A 20,681-nucleotide genomic window follows, 5' to 3' on the forward strand; every position below is an offset into this window, starting at 1 on the left:
GCCGGCACGTGCCATGAAAAAAGACGCAGAAAAAGAGGAAGCGAAGCCTTCCCAAGGAGATGCAATGAAAAGCCAGAGGGAAATGATGACGCAAGACAGCGAATGCAGTGCCTGTGACCTCTGAGCCCCGGGAGGAGACGGCAGCTGGGCAGTGGCGGGGTCCAGGTGTGTGTCCCAGCGAGGTGGGAGCTCCCCCTGCCCCTGGGTGCATTTTGGGGAATGTCAGCCTTCGCAGAGGGGCTGCACTCCCCTCCTTGTGGCTCCTGTTCGAGGGATGTGGGGGTCTTGCCCTGGTGCTGTCGGGGCTGGGGGCTGCTCGCTGCGGGGCCGTGCAGCGCCCGCTGCCCCCCGTGTCCCCCCGTCCCCGAGCTGGTGAACCGGTCCCGCAGCGCAGGGGCTCGGGCAGCTGCTGGCAGAGGTTTCTGGTTTCTATTTCAAAAGGATCCGTGATAAAAATAGCTGCTGCTGGAATGGTGCAATTACAGAAACTTGCTTGTGTGGGGCTGCTGGCAGGATGCGGCCACCCCCCAGCCTTCCTGGCAGGCGGTGGTGGGGAACAGGGGCGAGGGCACCGTGGGCACCTGTGCAGGGCACCACGGACACAGGATCTGCTCGGGGATCAAACCTGGCTCTGAAAAAACCTCAGGGGCTGTGCAGGACCCATCACGGGAGGTGGCCACGGACCCCCGTGTGCTGGGAGCCTTTGCATTTTTGGCAGCGAGACGGGGTCGCTGCATCCCCAGCCTCCCGCGTCAGGAGGCAGCAGGAGAGCCCCCGCTCCTGGCGGCTGCTTCCCCGCTGCGGCCAGATCTCCAACCCTAAAGGCTCACAACCCGAAGGCTGCACGTAATCTCTTTGGATCTTTTGTTTCTCCAGCTGCGCCAAGCCGAGGAATGAACTGATGTAAAAGTGCCACCGAAAACCGACGCCTGCAGGCAGCGCTCCCCACGGCCCCTACGGAGCCCAGCAGCGCGGGGCTGCGCTGCTCCCGCCCGTCCTTGCCAGAGGTCTGCACTCTTAGCAGTTCGGAGAAACTTTTCTTCCACCTCTGTTTGGTTTGGGACAGCCCCGGCCGCCGGTGTTGTCAGTCAGGTGCTTTTTGTTGGGTGACAGAGCTCTGGTTCTGGCACAACACCGCCAGAGGCTGCGGAGGGAGAGGAGCCAGAGGGGGCTGAGCCCACCCTTGGGTGTGTGTGCAGGAGGGGACAGAGCCCCAGGTGGCCCCCGGGGCCCCAAACCCCTCCATACCCTCTGGGACATGGGGGGCTCAACCAGTGCCAAGGCCGGTGCCAGGGCTGGGACCCGCAGCATGAAATGGGGTGGGACCAGGGGTATTTGAGATGGAAAAGGTCCCCGGGGAAGAACTGTGCAAGTGAGGACAACCAACCCTCCCTGCTCCCATCCCTGGGGCCTCCATCCCTAGGGATAACACTGTGGGGTGGCACAGGGGGCCCAAGGTTTGGGCTGGGGAAGGGTCAGGCAGCACCTGCCCCAACCTCCCCGTGTGTCCTCACCACCTGCATGGGAGCTACCGAATCCCTTGCGGTGGCAGAGCTGCTCCAAGCCCCTCTGCCCTCCCAGGAGGGCTTTTGGACGGATAATCCTGCTGGTTTCGGCCAGGGGGGGGGTTCACCAGGGTGAGGATGAAAGCCGGTGCCCGCGCTACAATGGGTGCTGCTCGTAGGACAGGTTGGCCGGGTTGCAGCCCTGGGGCCGGCCCCGCTGTGCCGGTCCGTGCTCATTCCTGAGAGCCCCTGGGCTCGCCTGGCAGCGCGGGGTGAAGGAGGAGACCACGGGGGAACTGCGGTGCCTGCAGGTGACGGTTTACTATGGTGATGTCCACAAACACACAATAAATAAGGGTTACTCCCAGAGGTACAGAATGTCACGAAACACGCACACCCGACCACAACCCCCTCCCCGCACCGCACATGCACGAGTGGGTTGACACGATGCAGCAAATGCCCCGTGGGAGTGAGTGCGGACAGCACTGCCCGCCGGTGCACGAGGGAGAGCAGGGGCAGGGCTCCGGTGACCCCATCTTTGGGGAAGGAAACTACAGATTTCTCCGGTTCCTGCAACATCGAGTAGAAGTGCAACACACGACAGATGGCGCGGGACGCAGGGGCTCCTCCGGTGCTCCCAGGTGAGGGTTTGAGGCCAGCCCCTGGCCGTGATGGTCTGTGTGACCATCCCCGTGTGCCTGGGCACAGCGTGTCCCCACGCGGCCGAGAGCAGCCCCTGTCCCTGCAGCCACCAGTGGCAGCGGGGACGTCCCCACGCAGGACCTGTGTGACGGGCGCATCCTGGCTCCGAGGCAGCAAACCTCACCCGTAACCTTTTGGGCCCTGCTGGGCACATCGCTGACGCTAATTCTTTGGCAAACAGTTCAAGTCATCAATCCGCAGCCTTCCGACCCGCCTGCAGCTGCCTCCCCAGCCACACCTGGAGGTGGGGATGGTACCTGGCAGGGAGGAGGTGGCTCCAGCAAGCCCTCTGCCACCGCAGCAGCACCTCCTGAGCCCCCAGTGCCCGCTCGGTGCCGGAGGCGTGCGCCCGTCCTGACCCCCAGCAGCTTCACACCGAGCAGGGCGAGAGCCAAGCACAATGCAAGACCCCACACGGGTTTTTAGGCTGCTCTGCTCACCCGCTGGGTAGGTGCATCGCATGAGATTTTACACGGTGCATTGCACACGGACCAGGGCTTCTCGTGGGCTGGTGGGACCTGTGGCACGTGCAGCTTGGTGCCTGGGGCGCAGGAACACGTTTCAGTGGCTCCGGTCCCTTCGGGCACTGTGGCCCACGCGCTGTCTCTCCTCATCCCACTGATGCTGATCTGCTCTCTTCATTTTCTCCAAGGGCTGCAGAGAAGTGGGGCGGAAACTGGAGAGCAAAGCAGGATGAAGCTGGCCGGCGAAGCAAGGGCATTTGTGCAGAAACAAATCTTGGCATGCTGCAAACCTGAGCGCCAAGGTGAGAGACGAGCTCCTTCCTGCTGCCTGCAGCTTTTCTTTTCACTTCAGCCACCTCATCCGCTCCTCTCCCTGCTCCAGAGCCCTAACAAACAGCCTAAGCAAAGGGCCTGCCTCCGGCACCATCTAGTGCCAACAGCCCCGCAGCGACCCGCCAGCCAGGCAGGCGGTCGAGCAGTAGGACCAAAACGTGGTAACTGCTCCCCTTCGTTAGGGTAAAGCAGAAAGAAGCTTCTGTCTTCTGATCTGTCTCACCAGGAGTTACCTCCACACCCAGGAAAAAGGTGGGCGCTAAGGAAAGGAAACGCTAGTAGAAAGAATAGTGGGATCTGCTAGAAAAAGCTGAGGGACGCTGGCTAATTTAATACAAGGGAAGTACTAAAAATACGCGCATCTCTGGGACCATCGGTATTCAGAACTGCTAAAAGACTAGATTCTTCTCATAAAAACCTGAAAAAAGTTTAAAATCTCTTAGTATCAACTCATCCATCTTCAATAAGCCTTTAAAAAAACGCAGCGAGGGGATGGGGAGGGGGCGGGCAGCTCGTCCCCTGCACTGGGGGCCCTGCCGCTGACCGCAGGAGGCTGGAACGGGGGGCGCAGACCTCACGGATCCCGCAGCTGCAGCCAGTACGTCCTGGTGGGCTGCCTTTCAGATCCCAGCAAGGGTGGGCTCTGGAGCTGCCCCCCACCTTCCCGGCAAAGCCAGCGGCCGTGCCCCAGCCCCGGCACGGGGCCGTGATGCTCTGGGGTCACTCTAAGCTGGCGCGTGACGCAGTGACGGCTGCGAGGCACACAATTAGGAAAGGGGCGTCCGGTGGCCAGATGGGTGATGGGTATGTTAAAAAAATAAACCGATCCTAATTGCTGCTAAAACCTGCCTAACCCCAGCCCCAGAAGTGAGGGATGCCACGGCATACGGAAAGTGCGGATGCGGAGTCAGCGCTGGGCTCTGGGACCCATCGGGACAGAAATGGAGCAGTGGGTTGGAAATGCAGGAACGTGGCTGGTGCTCACTCCAGAGCCCACTCGGCCAGCCACTGCTCGCACCGGGCTCGCTGCTCCTCTGTCTCCGGGCTCTTGGCTTCGCTCAGCACCTCCTCTCCCCTGTCCTCAAGCACGGCTTTCTGGCTCTCCTCCGCTTCCCCCTTCTGCATCGCCTGGTCCTTCAGCTCCTGGATGGTGTCGTCCAGCCGGTGGGCGACGTGGTGGGGCACCCAGTTGCTGTCCATCTCAGTGACAAAGGGGTCGGGCGCGCAGACCTCGATGAGCTCCTTGCCGGTGGGGATGCGCAAGTAGTAGGCGTGGAGCATCATCCTGTAGGGGCTGCTGTCCTTCTTGTGGCTGTAGGTGAAGTCCCCCACGATGGGGTGGCCAATGGCGCTGCAGTGAACGCGGAGCTGATGGGTGCGCCCTGGGGGGAAAGCAGGAGCAGAGCAAGCACACAGGTTATCACCCAACTCCCAAATGGCATTAGTGCCCCCCAGCCAGAGAATTCAAATCCTCCATGAGCTCTCAGCTCTGCTTAGCCCTTTCTAGCCTTCACCTTGCACCACGTGGCTGCAAGCGCAGGTCCCACTGCAGGACCCGTCCGGCCTCAGCACCCTGCCCTAAGGCAGTGTGAGCCCCCACGGAGCCCCCACCTCTGCAGCCGCCCCACAGCTCCCACCTGTCAGCGGCTGCAGCAGCACTTTGGTCACGGGGTCTCCGCTGTACGAGCCATGCTCCAGCACGATCAGCTCCGACTGGCAGGGCTTGGGATTTTCGCAGCCTGCAATGAGATCCGCAGGGGTCAGCTCCACGCAGCCACATGGGTGAGGGCAGCGGGGGCAGCGCGGGCAGGGCGCTCACCCTCGGTGCCGTCGATGCACATCATGTGGGTCATGCCCTCGGTGGTGTTCTTCCCGATGGCGTATCGGATCGTCATGCGGCTCTGGGCGACGTGGCCCCTCACCTGCAGGGAAAGGAGACGAGGCAGCCCACGGGGCGAGCCCAGCACCGACCCTCGCTCCTCAGCAGCACCGGGAGGAGCAAGCAGCGAGCACGGTGAGACACCCAGGAGCAGGAGCCGGCGGGAGGCACTTACCAGGGCGAGATAGGCTTTGGTCACCAGCCTGTCCTTAAAGCACTTGTAGGCGCTCCCCGCCGCCGCCTTGTTGAGCGCCACGCAGAGGGCCCCGCTGGTGGAGAAGTCGAGCTGGTGGCAAAACCTGGGGGGCAGAGGGCAGGGGGGGAGCACCCGGCAACTCCACCACCGCCGCACGAACCCCCGCGGGGCCCGGCGCTCACCTGAAGCCGTAGTAGGTGTCGGGGTCGGCCAGCTCGGGGAAGCGGCGCTTGAGCTGGCCCTGCAGGGTGAGGGTCTCGTACCACATCTTGCTATCGATGCGCACGTCCCAGTGCTTGTTGACCACGATGAAGTCGGGGCTCTGGTACAGGATGCACAGGTTGTCGATGGTGCCCGGCTCCATGGCGAGCGCCCTGCGGGGACAGCAGCGGGGCAGGGAGCCGGCCCCGGGGCCGTTCGCCCGCCGCAGCCCCGCACGCCCGGCCCGGGGAGGGGGTCCCGGGGGTCCCGCGGCTCCCCGCGGCCCCGGCCCCGCTCGCGGCCCCCTCCCGGCCCACCTGCGGCGCGGCCCGGCCCGGCCGGGCGGAGCGGCCGCAGCGCGTCACCTCGGCGCCGAGCGCGGATCGCGCCGGAACCAATCAGCGCCTCCTCCTCCAGCCTCGCCGCGCTGCAGAGCCAATCAGCGCCTCCACCTCTGGCCGAGGGGCGCGTCGTAGCCAATCAGCGGCCGCGCCGGCGAGCGGCGCGGCGGGAGGAAGCTCGGGGCGCAGCGCGGCGGGGCCATGGAGGGTCCCTTGGAGGACCCCATGGAGGGGCTCGGGGACAGCCCCGGGGACGGATCCGGGGACGATTTCTACGAGCGCTTCTCCGCCGAGCTGGAGGTGCTGGCCGAGCTGGAAGGTGCCGGCGCCGGGGCCGCGCGGTGCCCGGGAGGAGAGCGGCGGGGAGCGGGGAGCGGCTCCGGGGGGCTGCGACTGCGGGGCCGGGCTCCTGGCGGCGGGGTCAGGAGGCAGCGGGCACGAACCGGAGCTCGGGAGGCTCCCTCCGGCCGTGCCGGAGATGTGATGCCATCCCCGGCGCCTCCCAGACGTGGGGCTGGGATCCCAGCTCCGGGTGGCCCCGCTGGGCTTGCCCCGGACTGAGCCGGAGGTGGCCGCCAGCCCCCAGCAGCCCCGTTCCGCGCTGCCCCGCAGATTACCCGTCCCCGCCTGCCGGCCCCAAAATCTCCCAGTTCCGGAGCAGGAGGCAGCCGCTGGAGGAGACGGAGCCAGCTGGGAGGGGGAACCCCAAGAAAAGAAGCCAGGAGTGCGCCCTGCGTGGATCCCCGCAGCTCTCCCCAGCCCCGGAGCCTCCCGTGACCCTCAGTAGGTTTTGCTGAGCCCATGCTGGTTGTGGGGTGCTCTGGGGGCTCTGCGGGGCTCTGCTGCACCCGAGCCTGCTCTGGTGGGCTTTAGTCCGTGCCACATCTCTCAGCTTTCTCCTGCCTCCACCTCACCCAGCTCCTAAGCCGAAGCGGCAGCGGCTGGAAGCCGTGAAGAAGCTGAACTTCGGCGCGGACGATGAGTGCGCTCCCGATGTCCTGCAGGACGCTGCCACGTTCATGCCTGGCCCGGAGGTGCCGGGAGCTCCCCAGGCTGCCAGGTTGGCTGGGTCCCCTGGAAGCTTCATCGCTGCCCCTCTGTCACCGTGTTTTGCTCAGAGAGCCTTTCAGGCCTGCCCTTGGGTGGGCTCTGAGCGCTCCTCGTCTCACCCCCAACTAACGGAGCCTGTTGTCCAGCTCGGAGCGCCTGGAGGTGAGCGGCATGGCCCCCCTGCAGACCACGCCGCCCTCCAACAAGAACCCAAAGCGGGTCCTCAGGCGGCCGCCCATCCTGGAGGACTACATCAACGTGACGTCCACCGAAGGCACCAGGGTCTTCATGGCTGTGAGGGAAGATCCCTCCAGGACAGGAGTGGAGGTGAGGGGGGTCTGGAGGCCAGGCTTCCTCAGCTCAGCTGCTTTCTGCGACCTCCGTTTGGCTCAGGAGCAGAGCTTTGATGAAGCACAAAGCGTCCGTGCTGAGCATCACCGTGAGCATCACTGTGAGCATCACTGTGAGCATCACCGTGCCCTCTGCTTCTCACAGCTCCCCGACTCCTTGGGCTGGAACGCACGCAGGCCGCTCCACTTGCTGGGGGTCCCCTTCTCCTACCTGAAGGAACAAGTGAACGAAGAGGTATCTCACCTTCCTGCCCTGCCAGCCTTTTCCCCCTTGCTGCCCCGTTAGCAGCCTGTCTCTGACCCCCACCTCTCGCCCCGTTTGTCCCCAAGCGTCGGAGGCGCGCTCTGGAGATGTCGCAGCATTTGACGGAGATAATAAACAGGTGAGGTGTGGGCAGCTCCTGGTCTGCTGCGCTCAGATGTGGCTCCTTCGAGGCTCCGGTGGGTCTGGGTGTGTGGGAGATGAGCCTGCCCCCAGTATCCGCAGTCTGGGAAGTCTGGGTTTAGTTCCCAGCCCTGTCCTGGCTCCCTGCGTGGTCTGGGACGTGTTAATCCTTCCTCACAGTTGCCTCGAGACCTGTGATGACACCAACACCACGGAGCCTCAGGAGGCAGCGGAGGCAGCGGACAAGGAGGAGTCCTCACTGCACTGCCTCTGGGTGGACAAATTTACTCCCCGGCGCTACATGGAGCTGCTCAGTGATGATGTGAGCTCCTAGGATAAGTGGGGTTCAGGGGGTTATCACTCATAGCTCTTCTTTAATGCTGTGGGTTGTTGGGTTTGCTTCTTGTGCTCATAACACAGACGTTAAGCCATGATGGAGAGCCCTGTGTCTGTCCTTACTGTGTGCTCATCAGATCCTACTCTGACTGCTCGCTCTCTTGTCTGCCACCAGTACACAAATCGCTGCCTCCTGAAGTGGCTCAAGCTCTGGGACACGGTGGTGTTCGGGAGGGAGAAGCCCGTGAAGAAGGCAAAGCCCAGCGCTGAGGCTCATCCCCCGTTCAGACAGTCCAAGGAGCAGCAGAATAAGTGGAAGACGAAGGCCCAGCTCACGGAGGAGATTCTGGAAGCTGAGTTGGACCAGCACAAGAGACCCAAATACAAGGTGAGCAGGACAGGACGTGGCTGTGGTGAGCCTCCTTTCCTAACCCCACCACCATGATGAGCAGCGGGGTCTTCATTTTCTCTTCTTTTCTAGTAGAGATCCAGGAAAAAAACTATTCCCTCTTTCTCATTTAGAAATATGTCTTTTCCTCATTTCTTCTGCTGTTTCAGCTTAAGTAATATGATAACAAGGGGAGGGCAGCAGGTTTGAAGAGACCAATCCAGCCAAATCCAGCCAAATTAAGTCATCTGGTTGGGGAAAGAAGTGCCCTTTTTATCAGAGGTTGGTCTGGACTTAATTCGTGAGGAGTTTACATGTCATGTCTTTGAGCAAGAGTTTCTGCCTCTGGAAGAGAAAAATGGTGCTGAAACAGTAAAAGGAACAGAGATAACTACCCAGGCTGTTTTACCAGCTTCAGCATATCCAGTGAAAGGATATAAAAACTAGGGAAACAAAAATATATATGCTAAAAGTGTGAAAGTTGGTTCTTGGGAGTGTGATTCTGGAAGGGGTTTTATTCTCCATTTTCTGTCATCCTATACATTTACAAAATGCTTGAGAGGTCCAGCTGCAAGCCAGCATGACTGTTGTCTCCAGCAGCTCCCGTTACATTCCCCTTCCCTCAGTGACTTTCCCTGACCTTCCCTGCTCCCAGTGCCCCTCCAGGTGCCAGCACAGGGGCTTGCAGGGGCTGAGTGTCCCCTCTGTGCTACAGGTGGCCCTGCTCTGTGGCCCACCCGGCCTAGGGAAGACCACGCTGGCCCACGTCATCGCGAAGCACGCGGGGTACAACGTGGTGGAGATGAACGCCAGGTGAGCCTCGCCTCTGCCCGGCCCCGAAAGCCGCTGGCGGTGGTGCTGTGCTGAGCCTTCCCCCGTGGCCTTCTCCTGCAGCGACGACCGCAGCCCGGAGGTTTTCAAGACCCGCATCGAAGCTGCCACCCAGATGAAGTCAGTGCTGGGCGCCGACGAGAAGCCCAACTGCCTGATCATCGATGAGATAGACGGCGCGCCCACCGTAAGCCCTCAGCTGCTGCCCAGCCTGAACCTGGCCACTTTTTGCTTAATTCTTAGCCCCGTTAGCAGCTCATCCTCTGCTCTATTTTATTACCTGTTTCTTGCTTCTAAACGGCAAGCTTTCGTTCCCTTTTGTGCCTTAATTTTCCCCAAGGCGTCCATCAGCGTGCTGCTGAACATCATCAACAGCAAGGAGGCGGAGGGCGAGGCGGCGCCGGGCCGGCGGAGGCGGCGCGAGGGCGGTCTGCTGCTGAGGCCCATCGTCTGCATCTGCAACGACCAGTGAGTGCTGCTCGTCCTCGGGGTGGGAAAGGGGACGGGTGGGGAGCTGAAACCCCTGCCGTGAACGAGGTGACGGGTGCTGGTGTGAGTTTCGGCTGGGTGTGGATGTGCACAGAATCACAGGATTGTAGGGGTTGGAAGGGATCTCCAGAGATCATCGGGTCCAACCCCACTGCCAAAGCAGGTTCCCTAGAGCAGGCTGCCCAGGTAGGCATCCAGACAGGCTTTAAAATATCTCCAGAGGAGACCCCACAGCCTCCCTGGGCAGCCTGTCCCGGCACTCCGTCACCCTCACTGTGAAGAAGTTCTTTCTCATGATGCCGCGGAACTTCCCATGCTCCATTTTGTGGCCGTTGTCCCCACAAACCACTGAAAAGAGGTTGGCCAAATCCCTCTGTCTCCCACACTTCAGATATTTGTAAGCATTGATAAGATCCCCTCTCAGTCTTCTCTTCTCAAGGCTGAACAGAATGGTAGGGTTGGCGCGTGCAGCCACGTGCAGCGCTTTAAACACCGCATTTCTTTGGAGGGTCACGTTAATGGCTGGATTTCTTCTGTTGGGGTGGCTCGGACACCCTCGGACACCCTCTGCTTCTTTTTTCCAGGTTCGTGCCTGCCCTCAGACCGCTACGGCAGCAAGCTTTCCTGCTCAGCTTCCCCCGCACGGCCCCATCCCGGCTGGCCCAGCGGCTCGGCGAGGTGTGCACAGCCCCAGGCTCCTGTCCCCACGCGGTGGCTGCGTGGCCAGGGCCCCTCTCACCTCCCTCCCCTGCAGATCGCCCTCCTGCAGGGCATGAGGGCGGACACAGGAGCGCTGCTGGCACTCTGCGAGAAGACAGAGAACGACATCCGCTCGTGCATAAACACCTTGCAGGTATTTGTAGCAGCGGGAAGGTCCCAGGGGGGGTGAAGGCTTGCTGCTTTGCTTGACCTGCTCTGGATTCAGGTGGGGATAAAGGGAAAGATTGTATTCCAGGCAGGTCCCTAAAGTGTCAGTCCTGTCCCTGGTGTTTTTAACCTCGATTCCGCTACAGCGTGAGGGAGAATGAGGTGTCTTTGTGTCGGGTTGCTCCCAGCACCGCAGAGCTGTGGCTGGCACCCCCTTTCTCCTCCCGTTGCCCCTCTCCCCCTACGCAGCACGCAGCCCCCTGCTTGTGTTGCAGTTCCTGCACGGCCGAGGCCAGAAGGAGCTGAACGTGCAGATGGTGCAGACGATGAAGATCGGCTTGAAGGACCAAAACAAGGGGCTCTTCTCCATCTGGCAAGAGATCTTCCAGCTCCCACGGGTTCAAAGGTAAACGGGGAATTTGTTAGGTCTGTCTGGCACATGCTGCTTTGTGGGCCCTGCCTGCAGGACTGGCAGTGGAGAAACCCGAACCATGCTGGAGACCAGGCTTAGTTTCAGAAAATCTGTGTACTCTAGATGCTCTTTTTAGTGCCCATTAATTTGATACTGGTGTTGCCTTCAGTCTGGTTTAAAAGGGTCCAAATCCTCCTTGCTGGTCCACCCAGCACTGCACTTTCTGTGCGTGGCCCAGGCCCCCCGAGCCCTGTCCTTGCTGCTGTCTGCAGGCACAGGATAGGGATGGACCCCACGCTGCCAAACCAGCTGCTGGCAGATGAGGATGACTTGTCCCACCTTGGCGTGAAGGCCGGCCTCAACGCCTCCTCCCACCGCTTCCACCGCGTCCTGCACCTCGCCAGCTCCTCGGGGGAGCAGGAGAAGCTCGCCCAGGTAGAGCAGCCTGGAGGGGAGAGCCAGGGGTGTGAGCTCCTGTCCGTGCTCCTTTCAGTGCCAGGCTGCAGTGCAGTGCTGGAGCCGAGCTCGGGATGGTGCTTAAAATCCTCAGATGTGACCACTGCCTGTCTTTAACCCTGCTCTCACCCGGCCTGCAGGGTCTGTACGACAACTTCCTGAACATGAAGCTGCGGGACTCCAGTCTGAGCTCGGTGTGCTTGGCCCTGGAGTGGCTGGGCTTCTCCGACATGCTGGGCAGGGCCGTGCTGCACGGGCAGAGCTTCCAGCTGATGCGCTACCTGCCCTTCCTGCCCGTGGCCTTCCACCTGCTCTTCGCAGCCACCAGCATCCCCCGGCTCGCTTACCCCAGCAGCCAGCACGAGGCAAGCCCCGGGCGGGCACGGTGGCCACAGGGCTTTGGCCCCATTGCTTATGGGGACACCTGTGCTCGTGGCTGGGGCTGAACTGTCCTGGCCCTGTCTCTTCCCAGGCCCTGGCCAAGCAGAACCACATGCAGAACCTCATTGTGTCCATGGTCTCAGGGATAACGCCCAGCGCTCGCAGCCGCACCGGGCAGCAGTCCCTCATCTTGGAGGTGCTCTGCCTGCTGCTGGACATCCTCACCCCGAAGCTCCGGCCGGTGAGTGCCCGATGTTCCCTTCTGGCTGTTCTGGTTCTGGTGGCAGGGTCCTGGGTGCTGGGTCCCCTCCCTGAGTGGCTCCCAGGGGGACTGGGACATGTCCCCTGCACTGCCCTGCCCTGGCGTGGGCTGAGCTGATGTCCCAGACCTCTACGTCCCCAGTTCAGGGTTGGTTTGGAATTGCACCCGATGCAGAAGTCAGAGGGGACGTGGCACTCAGACACCTGGCTGTGGGTGCACCTACCGGAGCCGGGGCTGGGGGCTTGGCACAAGTGAGGATTTTGGAGGCCTGGTTCTGGTTCTCCTGCTCCTTCGGCACATTCACCCTTGGGGCTGATGCAGGAGGCTCCCCTGCCCTGAAGCACAGGGTGTCCCTAATAGGAGACCAAACTTTTCTCCTCCCTAGTCGTATCCTCATGGGCATTTGCTATCTGTTCTCATATTGAGACAAGAAGCCTGCTTTGGGTTATTTTCGTGTTGAGAAGCTGCTCTAGATATCTAGAGTTGTGCTTTCCCCTTGCTCACCTCCCCGGTGGGCCCCGCTGTCCTCCCCAGGTGAACACGCAGCTCTACAGCCTCAAGGAGAAGCAGCAGCTCGCCGACCTCATCAGCACCATGCTGGCCTACAACCTCACCTACCACCAGGAGCGCCTGCCCGAGGGCCAGTACGTCTACAAGCTTGACCCGTAAGTCTCGAGGGACTGCTGTTCCTCTGCCCGGTCCTCTTTCTGCCAGGCAGGAGCTCGTGGGTGCTGTACCGGGATGAGAAAATGAGTGCGCTGTCCTGGTTTTATCTGATGAACTGGTGTATCAGTAGCATGCCATTCCTGGACCTGAGTCTTGGCTGTGCTTTAGGGATCTTCTGAGCTGTAAATGCTCCCGAGGCTTTGGTGAAATAATACAGACCCGAGCAGAGCTAGGAGCAAAGCTAATGTCTTCCTGGTACAAAGTTAATTACAGAAATTAGCCTCTGTTAAATCAAGCCACTGTATCTAATTACAGCGAAGCATTTTATTTTTTTTCCACGGAAACGCCTGGGGGACCTGCTCGGGTTGTGGTGAGGCATCGCTCTCCTGCCCCCTGAGCCTGGCTGCTCCGAAAAGCCACCGGCAGGGAGCTGGAGCAGCGTGGAGCAGCACCTGGTGTGCTGTGCTCTGCTTCTGAGGTCTGAGCTGTCCCCAGCCCCTGCTGCGGCAATGCTTGGTGCTGCAGGGAGGTGCCGTGTCCTGCTGGCACCCCTAAAAAACATCCCAGTGCATCTATCAAACAGAGCTGTTTTAACAGCAAAACCTTTTGTTTTCTCTTGAGCTGTCACGAGCTGTTTTCTCTTGCAATGTACAGCCAGAGTGGTTTTGGAGATGGCAGTACCTGGAAGGACAGGAGCTGGGTTTTACAGGGAAGCTCGGTGTCTGCACTCTTTGCTTTTCCCGCAGCAGCCTGTTCTGGCGCTGCCTTGTCACTGCTGCTGCTCTTTAAAGGCAGCTGAGGGACCGTGTGAGGAAACACAGGAAGAAAAATGACTTTTTTAAACAGTAGATTTGACAGCTGACTTCTAAACAGCTGCAAATCCATCTGACATGCGAGTGCGTTCCCATTATTTGAAGGGAAACAATACTGAATGTGAATAAAGCACAGAACGGTCTAAATGGCAGACGAAGGAAACCAGACGGCTGCTCGGTGCTCAGGCTGGGCTTCAACTGTGCTGAAAAAGCCTTAACTGGCGTGCCAGCCCTGTTCAGAGCCCAGCTGCTGTGGTTTGCCCAAATGCCTGCTCACGGTTGCATCCCCTGGGGGGGCTGCCTGAGGCCCCCCTGCTTTGTGGCAAGGGCCCTGCTGCCTCCTGTGCCTCAGCTGCGACCCTGTGGCTTGGGCTTTTTCAGGGTAGCCTGTTTTTCACAAACCTGTGTAATTTCCTGTTCTTGCACTCAAACCAAGATTAAGAAGCGTGTAATCTCCTGGGGATTGTCACTCAGCTGCGCTGTACCAGGGCAGCCTGGGGCTGCACGTCCAGCACCACCTGGGCATCTTCTAACGCTGCCGGTGCCCACTGGGAGGGCAGCGGTGGGGAACATGCCCCGGGGTGGGACAGAAAGGGGACAGGGCTGGCAGTGCTGCAGGTCTCACCGTGCATGGTGATGGATTTATTTTCTCTCCTCCTTGCCCCCGTGCACCTGGCTGCTGCTGCTGAAGGAACGTGGAGGATGTCTGCCGGTTCCCGGACCTGCCGGCTCGCAAGCAGCTGACCTACCAGGCCAAGCAGCTCATCGCCAGGGAGATCGAGCTGGAAAAGATGAGGAGGATGGAGGCTCTGCTGCAGGCACGAAACCTCAGCGAGGTACGGAGGGGGAGAGCAGGGGAGGGTGGGCTTTCAGGGGGCCCTTAGTGGTGTGTCCATCGCCTGGGGTGCAGCTGGGTGATGGGGATGAATGAAGTCCTTAGGGTTGGTGTGGGGACGGGGTCTTCCCAAAGCAGGAGGTGGTTGTCAGTGCATGCACAGACCCTGCTATGGGGTCCAACTGCAGCTGGAGAGGGCCTGGGAGGACGTCTTGTCTGTGTCCCCCTGCCCCACTCTCTGGGGTTACCCAATGCCCCTGCCCACCATCCCTGCCCCTACCAGCCGCCTCTGCCTGCTGATGGCAGCAGAGGCACGAGCACGCTGATGGCTTTTGCTCTGCCTGTGGAAATCCAGGATTAACCCCATGGGTCCCCACAGCCTGCCCCCCCCTGCCCCTGCACATCTGCCTTGGGCTGACAGCAGGCGCAGGGCAGCACATCCAAGCCCAAACAGCTCATCTTCTTGCATGAATTCTGGAAATACTCTAAGTATGAGCTTTAAACCCTTCACCTAGCTAGGGATGGGAATTTTAGTTGACCTGGCTGTGACTGATACACATCAGTGAAGGAGCCAACCTGCTCTTTCCTATCTGTATGATCCTGTTGCTTCACTTTGATCTTCCCAAGGATGCCAGAGCACCCCAGGAGGAGCAGAGCCCACTGCCAAAACCCTCTGCTGCACGGAGCAGTGGGCATGAGGCAGGAGGAGGTGGAAGTGGGCAAATGTGGAGGCTGAGAAACGGCCCTGGTGGGGGTTGTGTAACTGCTGACTGCCTTGCCCTGGTGCCAGGGGGATAATTGGTCCCTGGGAGCCCCTTCTTGCAGCAGAGGCAGTTCCTCAGGGGATACTTGTGGCAGGGAGATGGTGTAAAAACATCTCTGAAGGCTTCTTGTTTACGCGGTGCCAACCACAAAGTCCCAGGCAAAGAGGCAGCGCACACAGCATGCCCAAAGCACTGCGTTGGGCTAATCTGGAGCTGCTGCTGGGAGACAACATGGTGAAAAACATGTATAACAAAGTATTGTTATCCAAATAGGCAGCAAATAGACCCCAGACTACAGCCTGAAGATGACTATATCTGTAACAAAACCCTTAGAAATCCTCCTGCGTTTCCCAGATGGGAACACTTGGGTGTTTGTGTGTTGGAGAAAGGCAGAGGTCCTCAGCTGTGGGCTTCCTCCCTGGTCTGGACACCCAGGAGTAGCCCTGAGGGGATGTGCTCAGGGGTATTCCCCCCAACAGGAGCCAGCAAGAGGCCCCGATGAGCCGGATGAGAGAAAGGACACAGGGCCAGCAGCACCCCAAAACCACCAGCAGCGCCTGGAGCACATCGTGAGGAGGGCAGTGGTGGAGGACAAGGTGAGGGGGGGGGGACAGTTATCAGCAGTAAGGTCGGAGGGGCCTTTACCCATCAGTGGGCCCTGCGATGTGTCCCTGGGGTGTTTCTGCTGCAGCCATCTGGCCATGAAACCCCCGCGGCTGCTCTGTTCCCTGCACCTGGGGACATCAGTGCCTGGGGAGGGGGAGCCTGCAGCACATCCCCTGAAGGCCCCATCTGTGGGGACGGGAGATGTGGCAGTGCCTTCAGCACAGCCCATGTACATCTGTATTGAAGCACCCAAACCCCATCTGGCTGCAGCTGGGGAGGTCAATGGGGAGCAGCCGGAGCAGCACCAGGGACCAACTGGACACCATGGGGCTCTCCTGGTCCCGTGCCACCGCCCCTTGTCCTGGGCTGAACTTCAGACTTCAGCCCTCAGCAAAGCCCCGTTTAGCACAGCAACCCCTAACATTTGTCTTTTCCTACTGATTTTGAATGTTGTTTGCATTTTACCAAGGCCACTCGCCCTTTCTGCGGGATTTGCATTCAGCTCCTGCTCGGTGGCTTCCTGCTCCTGCGCTGGGGGTTGGAGCAGGCACCAGCAGGGCTGTGCTGACCCCCACCTTGTTTGTTTTCCACAGCCTGAGACCGACTTCTTCGGGCGGCCGATTCTGCGGCAGAGGGTGTCCACAGCCCCGGGTAGGTGGCAGGGGGATGGGGTGCCCACAGGTGCTGCTGGGGGTCCCTGTATTTGCAGTGCTTGGACCCCACACCCACGGGTGCCCAAAGGGGTGTTCTGTCCCTAAGCCCTATCCCCAGCCCTGGGGAATGCTGGTGGGGTGGGAAGGGAAACTGGGAAATGAACTGAGCTGGGGAGCAGGGGTTTGGGGTCCTGCACATGTCTGTGGGAGCTGAGTCTTGTGTGTCTGCAAACACTCCTGTGCACGGTGTGAGCTCCCCTCTCAGCATCAGTGGGGCTCATGAATAAAGGGGGGGAGTTCCTCCACGTTCCTTACCCCTGATCTTCCCCCCCCGTCCCTGCCCTGCAGCCGCTCAGCCCTCCGAGCAAGATTCAATCGAGAGACAGATGGGAAAGGCCGTGGGCAACAGCGACGTCTGGTTCCGATTCAACGAAGGGGTTTCAAACGCCGTCAGGAGGAACCTCTACATCAAGGACCTGCTCTAGCAGGGACCAGAGGGAACCCAGGAGCTACTGGAGAGGGGAGCGAAAGGATAAGCTAGCTTTTAGCTGTCTCACCCTTGCATGGAGTATGTGCAGATGGTGCTGATATTTTTTTAATAACCAGTTGTTTTGTTTAAAAAAAATAAAATATAAAAATTAATAAAATCTTGCAATATTGCTCTGTTTATTTCATTTATAAACCCTTAGTTGCCATGTTTTGCCTGTTGTGCTGCAAAACTGCATAGCCTACAAGATACAAAAGAGTAAAATCATTGTAAATGTTTTATAAAAGTTTTTTTTTTTTTCCTTTACAAGTTGAAAAATCAGTCATGTTTACAGAAGGGGGGCAGAGGTATGTGGCAGTCTGTACCAGCCCCAGAGACACCTTCACGCCTCTGCTTCGCCCCATGCCTCTCGGCCACCCTGCCCACCCCGTGTCTGTTTTCCCAGGCAGCCCGTATAAAAAAGAAACGCTTCTACTACTAAAAATAATAAGACAAGATGAGGGTAGGGTTTTTCAGTTAGTCGTATTCGGAAGCTACCTAATAAAAAAGTGTACATTCAGCGGTAGGCCGGGCGCCCGGCAGCTGCTGGCGGCCCGCGGCCCTCAGAGGATGCTGCACTTCCCCTTCTCCACCCAGGGGTTGTTCTTCATCAGCTCCGGGTTCAGGAAGGGATCTTCTGGGATACCGTCCTCGATCCACTTCACGAACCTGTGGGAGGGGTCGGGGGGATGTTATACAGCCTGGGTTTTTGGGGCTGCAGTGCACAAACCCCTCTGGATTTGCTCCGCACCGAATCGAGGCCTGCACATGGTGGGCCTGGGGCAAAGTTTTGCTGTGGGAGCACCATGCTGGGGGCCCCCAGCTTGCTGAGACCTCATCAGCTGCCTCCTGTCCCCAGTGCCTGTGGCTGCCGTGTGCTGCTGGCCTCGGCACTGCCCTGTGAACCGTGCTCAGGTCGCCCTTTTCCTCTCCCCCCCTCACTGTGTAAGAGCGAGGCCGTGGGGATGTCCTGTGCCCCTTCATGGCAGGCAGCAGCAAGGTGCGAGCCATGCAGAAATACCTCTTCATGACCACGTTACACGTTTCATTTCCAGCTGTGCTTTACAGCCTCTGGGTGTCCACCCTCGCACCCACCGCCCCATTACAGGAAAGGTACAGGACAGGGCACAAGGTGGTGGCTGAGCCCAAAGCACTGGGGGGCTCCTGGGGAGTCCCAGAGGTCTCTCAGCTGCCACCACGTCCTGGCCACTTGGGCATCTTGAGAGGAGTGGGCACGGGGCGTTATGGACACCTGCGGGGGGGTCTGGGGAGCCTTCAGCAGCTGGGGCTTGGGTAACCGCGGGGTGACGATTTCTGAGCTCGTTCAGGGAGGAGATTTGGAGGGGGTAGGGGGAGAAAGCCCCACAGTCACTCCCAGCCATGCTCACTCACTCAGGTATCGTCTTGGAGGACATCTCCCGCTTGTAGGCCAGCTGGTACTTGAGGCTCTCCACCTCCTTCTTCCACTGCGGCAGGTCCCACTCGTCCATGGCACCTGGTCTCGGTGGGGGCTCGGCGCGGCGGCGGTGGGGGCTGAAAGGCAGGGTGTCCGTGCTGTGTCCCCGGCTGCCCCCTGCCCCATCCCCGTGCTCCCTGAGCTCCTGGGGACATTCCTGATCCCACCCATTGCAGACCTGTGGCTCCGAGAGATTTTGGGAGGTTTTGCTTACCTCGGTGGCACGGCCGGGCACGGAGGTGAGTGCCCAGTGCCGCGCTCTTGTACCCACCCTGAGCCCGTGGGCACATGCAAAGCCTGCCCGGAGAGCCAGGCTGGATTTGACTGTGATTTGGCTGTTGGTGTGTGCAAATAACAAACCAGAGGCTCTCCGGGGTGGGGTGGGGGCAGCATTTTCCTGCCTGGCTGTGGCCCTGAGCGAGGGGCAGGAGGGATTTTGGCCCTGCACAGCCCTGGAGGAGGCTCAGTGGGGTGTTTGTTGGGGATGTATTGCAGCCCCTAAGCCAGTATTTGGGGCTGGGGTGAGATCCCTCTCTCCCAGCCTCACCCCCAGCTGCAGTAGCCCCCATGGGCAGCACCGAGTGGCACCATCCACCAGGGAAGGAGGCCCTGTGGCCCCAGGGATGGCTGGTGGGGGGGTGAGGGGAGCAAAGCACCGAGCACCCCGCAGCAACACGGCGAATAGTGGGGACATGGTGGGGAAACTGAGGCACAGCACCCAATTGGGCACAAGCTGTGACCACAGCCGCGTGATCCCCAGCTCCCCATACTGTCCCAGGGACGGGTGGCACAAGAGGACATCTCCTCCTGCCCGTGGCCACCCATGACCCCAGCAAAGCCCGGGGCCATGCTCTGTCCAGCACAGAGCAGCACCGGGCCCACCCAGCAGCATCACTTTGCACCGGGGTGGCCAAACGGGGGACACCCCGCATCCTGAGCCATCCTCAGCCCCGCGCAGGGCAGGGCTCAGCAGCTCCGTGCTTCTGTAGAGCATCCACAGTGAAAATAATCAGCACGGCCGGGAGGAGGGTGAGCACCCAGCGCCCAGCATCCCTGTGCGCCCGCGGTCCGGCCTCCCCGCTGCTCCCGCTCCCTCCGGCGGCTCTCCCGGCGGAGAAGCATCCCCAGCCCCACTCCGGCCATCCCAGCAGCATCCCAGTGCCACGGCCACGGCCGAGCTCTCCACCTACCTCGGCTGGAAAAGGTGTTAGCAGGAGCGGGGGCTGCGTCCGTCCCCGCCGGCTCGGCAAGCTGCGCTGGCCTCGCCTCCCGCTAGCGCTGCCCTCGCTGTCAGCAAGCCCAAATCCTCTGTGTAATCTATTAATGCACGGCCCGTCCAGCTGCCTCCGACACGGCAAGAGCCGGATAATGAGAGCGTCCTCCCCCCCTGCTGCTCCCGGGGGATTTGGCTCCGCTGAACGTGAGCTCCGGGACGAAGGCAGCGTGCTGGGACCGGGGCTGCGGCGGCCGTGCTGCCGAAACGCGGCTACCCCGGCCTTGGCTGCGCTGTAAGGGCTGGATGGGCCCCGGGGGGACACGAGTGGGATGAGTGCTGGGACATAGCAGCACCCCAGGGAGTGTCTGCATCCCTGCCCGTGTCCCTGCTCCTATCTGTGCACGTATCTGTGCCTGCATCCCTGCCCACATCCCTCCCTGCATCTCTGCCCACATCCCTGCCTGCATCCCTGCCTGAATCCTTGCAAAGCCTTCCTGGGTGTCATCAGCAAGGACCCCTGCCAGATGCAGACCCCAGCCCCACGCCATTGCTTTCTCCTGGCTGGTGGCTGTGTGCTGCCCCTGGTTTTCTTGCATCTTCCCACTTTATCTTGCCACTTTCCTGGTGCTGGCAGGGCCAGGAGGCAGGGATTTGCAGGGGTGCACATGGGAATGGCTTACTAAAAAGAAAAAAAGGAAAAAGGAAAAAGAAAAAAAGAAAAAATAAGAAAATTAAAAATAATAATAATAATAAAAAAATTGCAAAAGCTGAGAAGTTGGAAACTAAATATTTGGCCAGGGTGAAGGTCAGGGGAAGCACATGTTGAACAACAAGAGCATTAAAAAGCAGCAATTAGTGTAACTTACAGGGAGGAAAAAGATAAAGCCACACTAAGTGTTGTTAACTGATTAAAATCACCATCATTGAAGTAAAAGCAAAACCGCAAAGGAAAAACACAAAAAACAAAAAACAAAGCAAAACAAAACAACAAACCATCCATATTAAGCAACCATTAAAAAAAAAAAAGTCTGCCCAATTCCACCCCAAAGCGATGAGCCTGGTGTTGCCAAACTGGGGGGGTTCCCTGTGTGCTGAAGGCTCAGGGAGCAAATGCCCTGCATTGGCCTGAGTGCCTGAGGAAAGGGAGGTGAAAAAAAATTAATAATAATTAAAAAAAATATATAAAATAATCTCTTGTATATATACAATGATCTCTTGCAGTCCCTTCCAACCCCTATGTTTCTGTGATTCTGTGAATAATAAAATATGAAATATATACCCTAGAAATATAGTAGGTCATTTAGCATATAAAATGATAT

General features: G+C 59.6%; 3 protein-coding genes across 3 annotated transcripts; 1 reads left to right on the forward strand and 2 right to left on the reverse strand.

Annotated features, from left to right (window-relative positions):
- Window positions 1–1,802: 1,802 nt before the first annotated feature.
- Window positions 1,803–5,483, reverse strand: RPUSD1 (RNA pseudouridine synthase domain containing 1). Its single transcript, XM_032198033.1, has 5 exons — window positions 5,262–5,483; window positions 5,059–5,182; window positions 4,824–4,926; window positions 4,642–4,743; window positions 1,803–4,386 (listed from the first exon to the last, which is right to left on the reverse strand). The coding sequence occupies exons 1-5, from the start codon at window positions 5,441–5,443 to the stop codon at window positions 3,986–3,988; spliced, it is 912 nt and encodes a 303-aa protein (XP_032053924.1). The 5' UTR covers window positions 5,444–5,483; the 3' UTR covers window positions 1,803–3,985.
- A 339-nt stretch (window positions 5,484–5,822) lies between these two features.
- On the forward strand, window positions 5,823–16,764 carry CHTF18 (chromosome transmission fidelity factor 18). The gene is made up of 22 exons (XM_032197746.1): window positions 5,823–5,940; window positions 6,234–6,404; window positions 6,540–6,690; window positions 6,818–6,998; window positions 7,167–7,256; window positions 7,352–7,404; window positions 7,587–7,728; window positions 7,918–8,130; window positions 8,846–8,943; window positions 9,025–9,148; window positions 9,302–9,429; window positions 10,035–10,128; window positions 10,205–10,303; window positions 10,593–10,723; window positions 11,002–11,164; window positions 11,326–11,550; window positions 11,658–11,807; window positions 12,363–12,493; window positions 13,998–14,142; window positions 15,385–15,501; window positions 16,105–16,162; window positions 16,513–16,764. Exons 1-22 carry the CDS (start codon window positions 5,823–5,825, stop codon window positions 16,647–16,649), a joined length of 2,919 nt encoding a protein of 972 aa, XP_032053637.1. The 3' UTR covers window positions 16,650–16,764.
- Window positions 16,765–16,806: 42 nt separating this feature from the next.
- On the reverse strand, window positions 16,807–19,569 carry GNG13 (G protein subunit gamma 13). The gene is made up of 3 exons (XM_032197580.1): window positions 19,337–19,569; window positions 18,083–18,223; window positions 16,807–17,359 (listed from the first exon to the last, which is right to left on the reverse strand). Exons 2-3 carry the CDS (start codon window positions 18,178–18,180, stop codon window positions 17,254–17,256), a joined length of 204 nt encoding a protein of 67 aa, XP_032053471.1. The 5' UTR covers window positions 18,181–18,223; window positions 19,337–19,569; the 3' UTR covers window positions 16,807–17,253.
- Window positions 19,570–20,681: the final 1,112 nt, after the last annotated feature.

The sequence above is a fragment of the Aythya fuligula genome, chromosome 15 (assembly GCF_009819795.1).
Source record: "Aythya fuligula isolate bAytFul2 chromosome 15, bAytFul2.pri, whole genome shotgun sequence".
In the NCBI taxonomy this organism is placed as follows: domain Eukaryota; kingdom Metazoa; phylum Chordata; class Aves; order Anseriformes; family Anatidae; genus Aythya; species Aythya fuligula.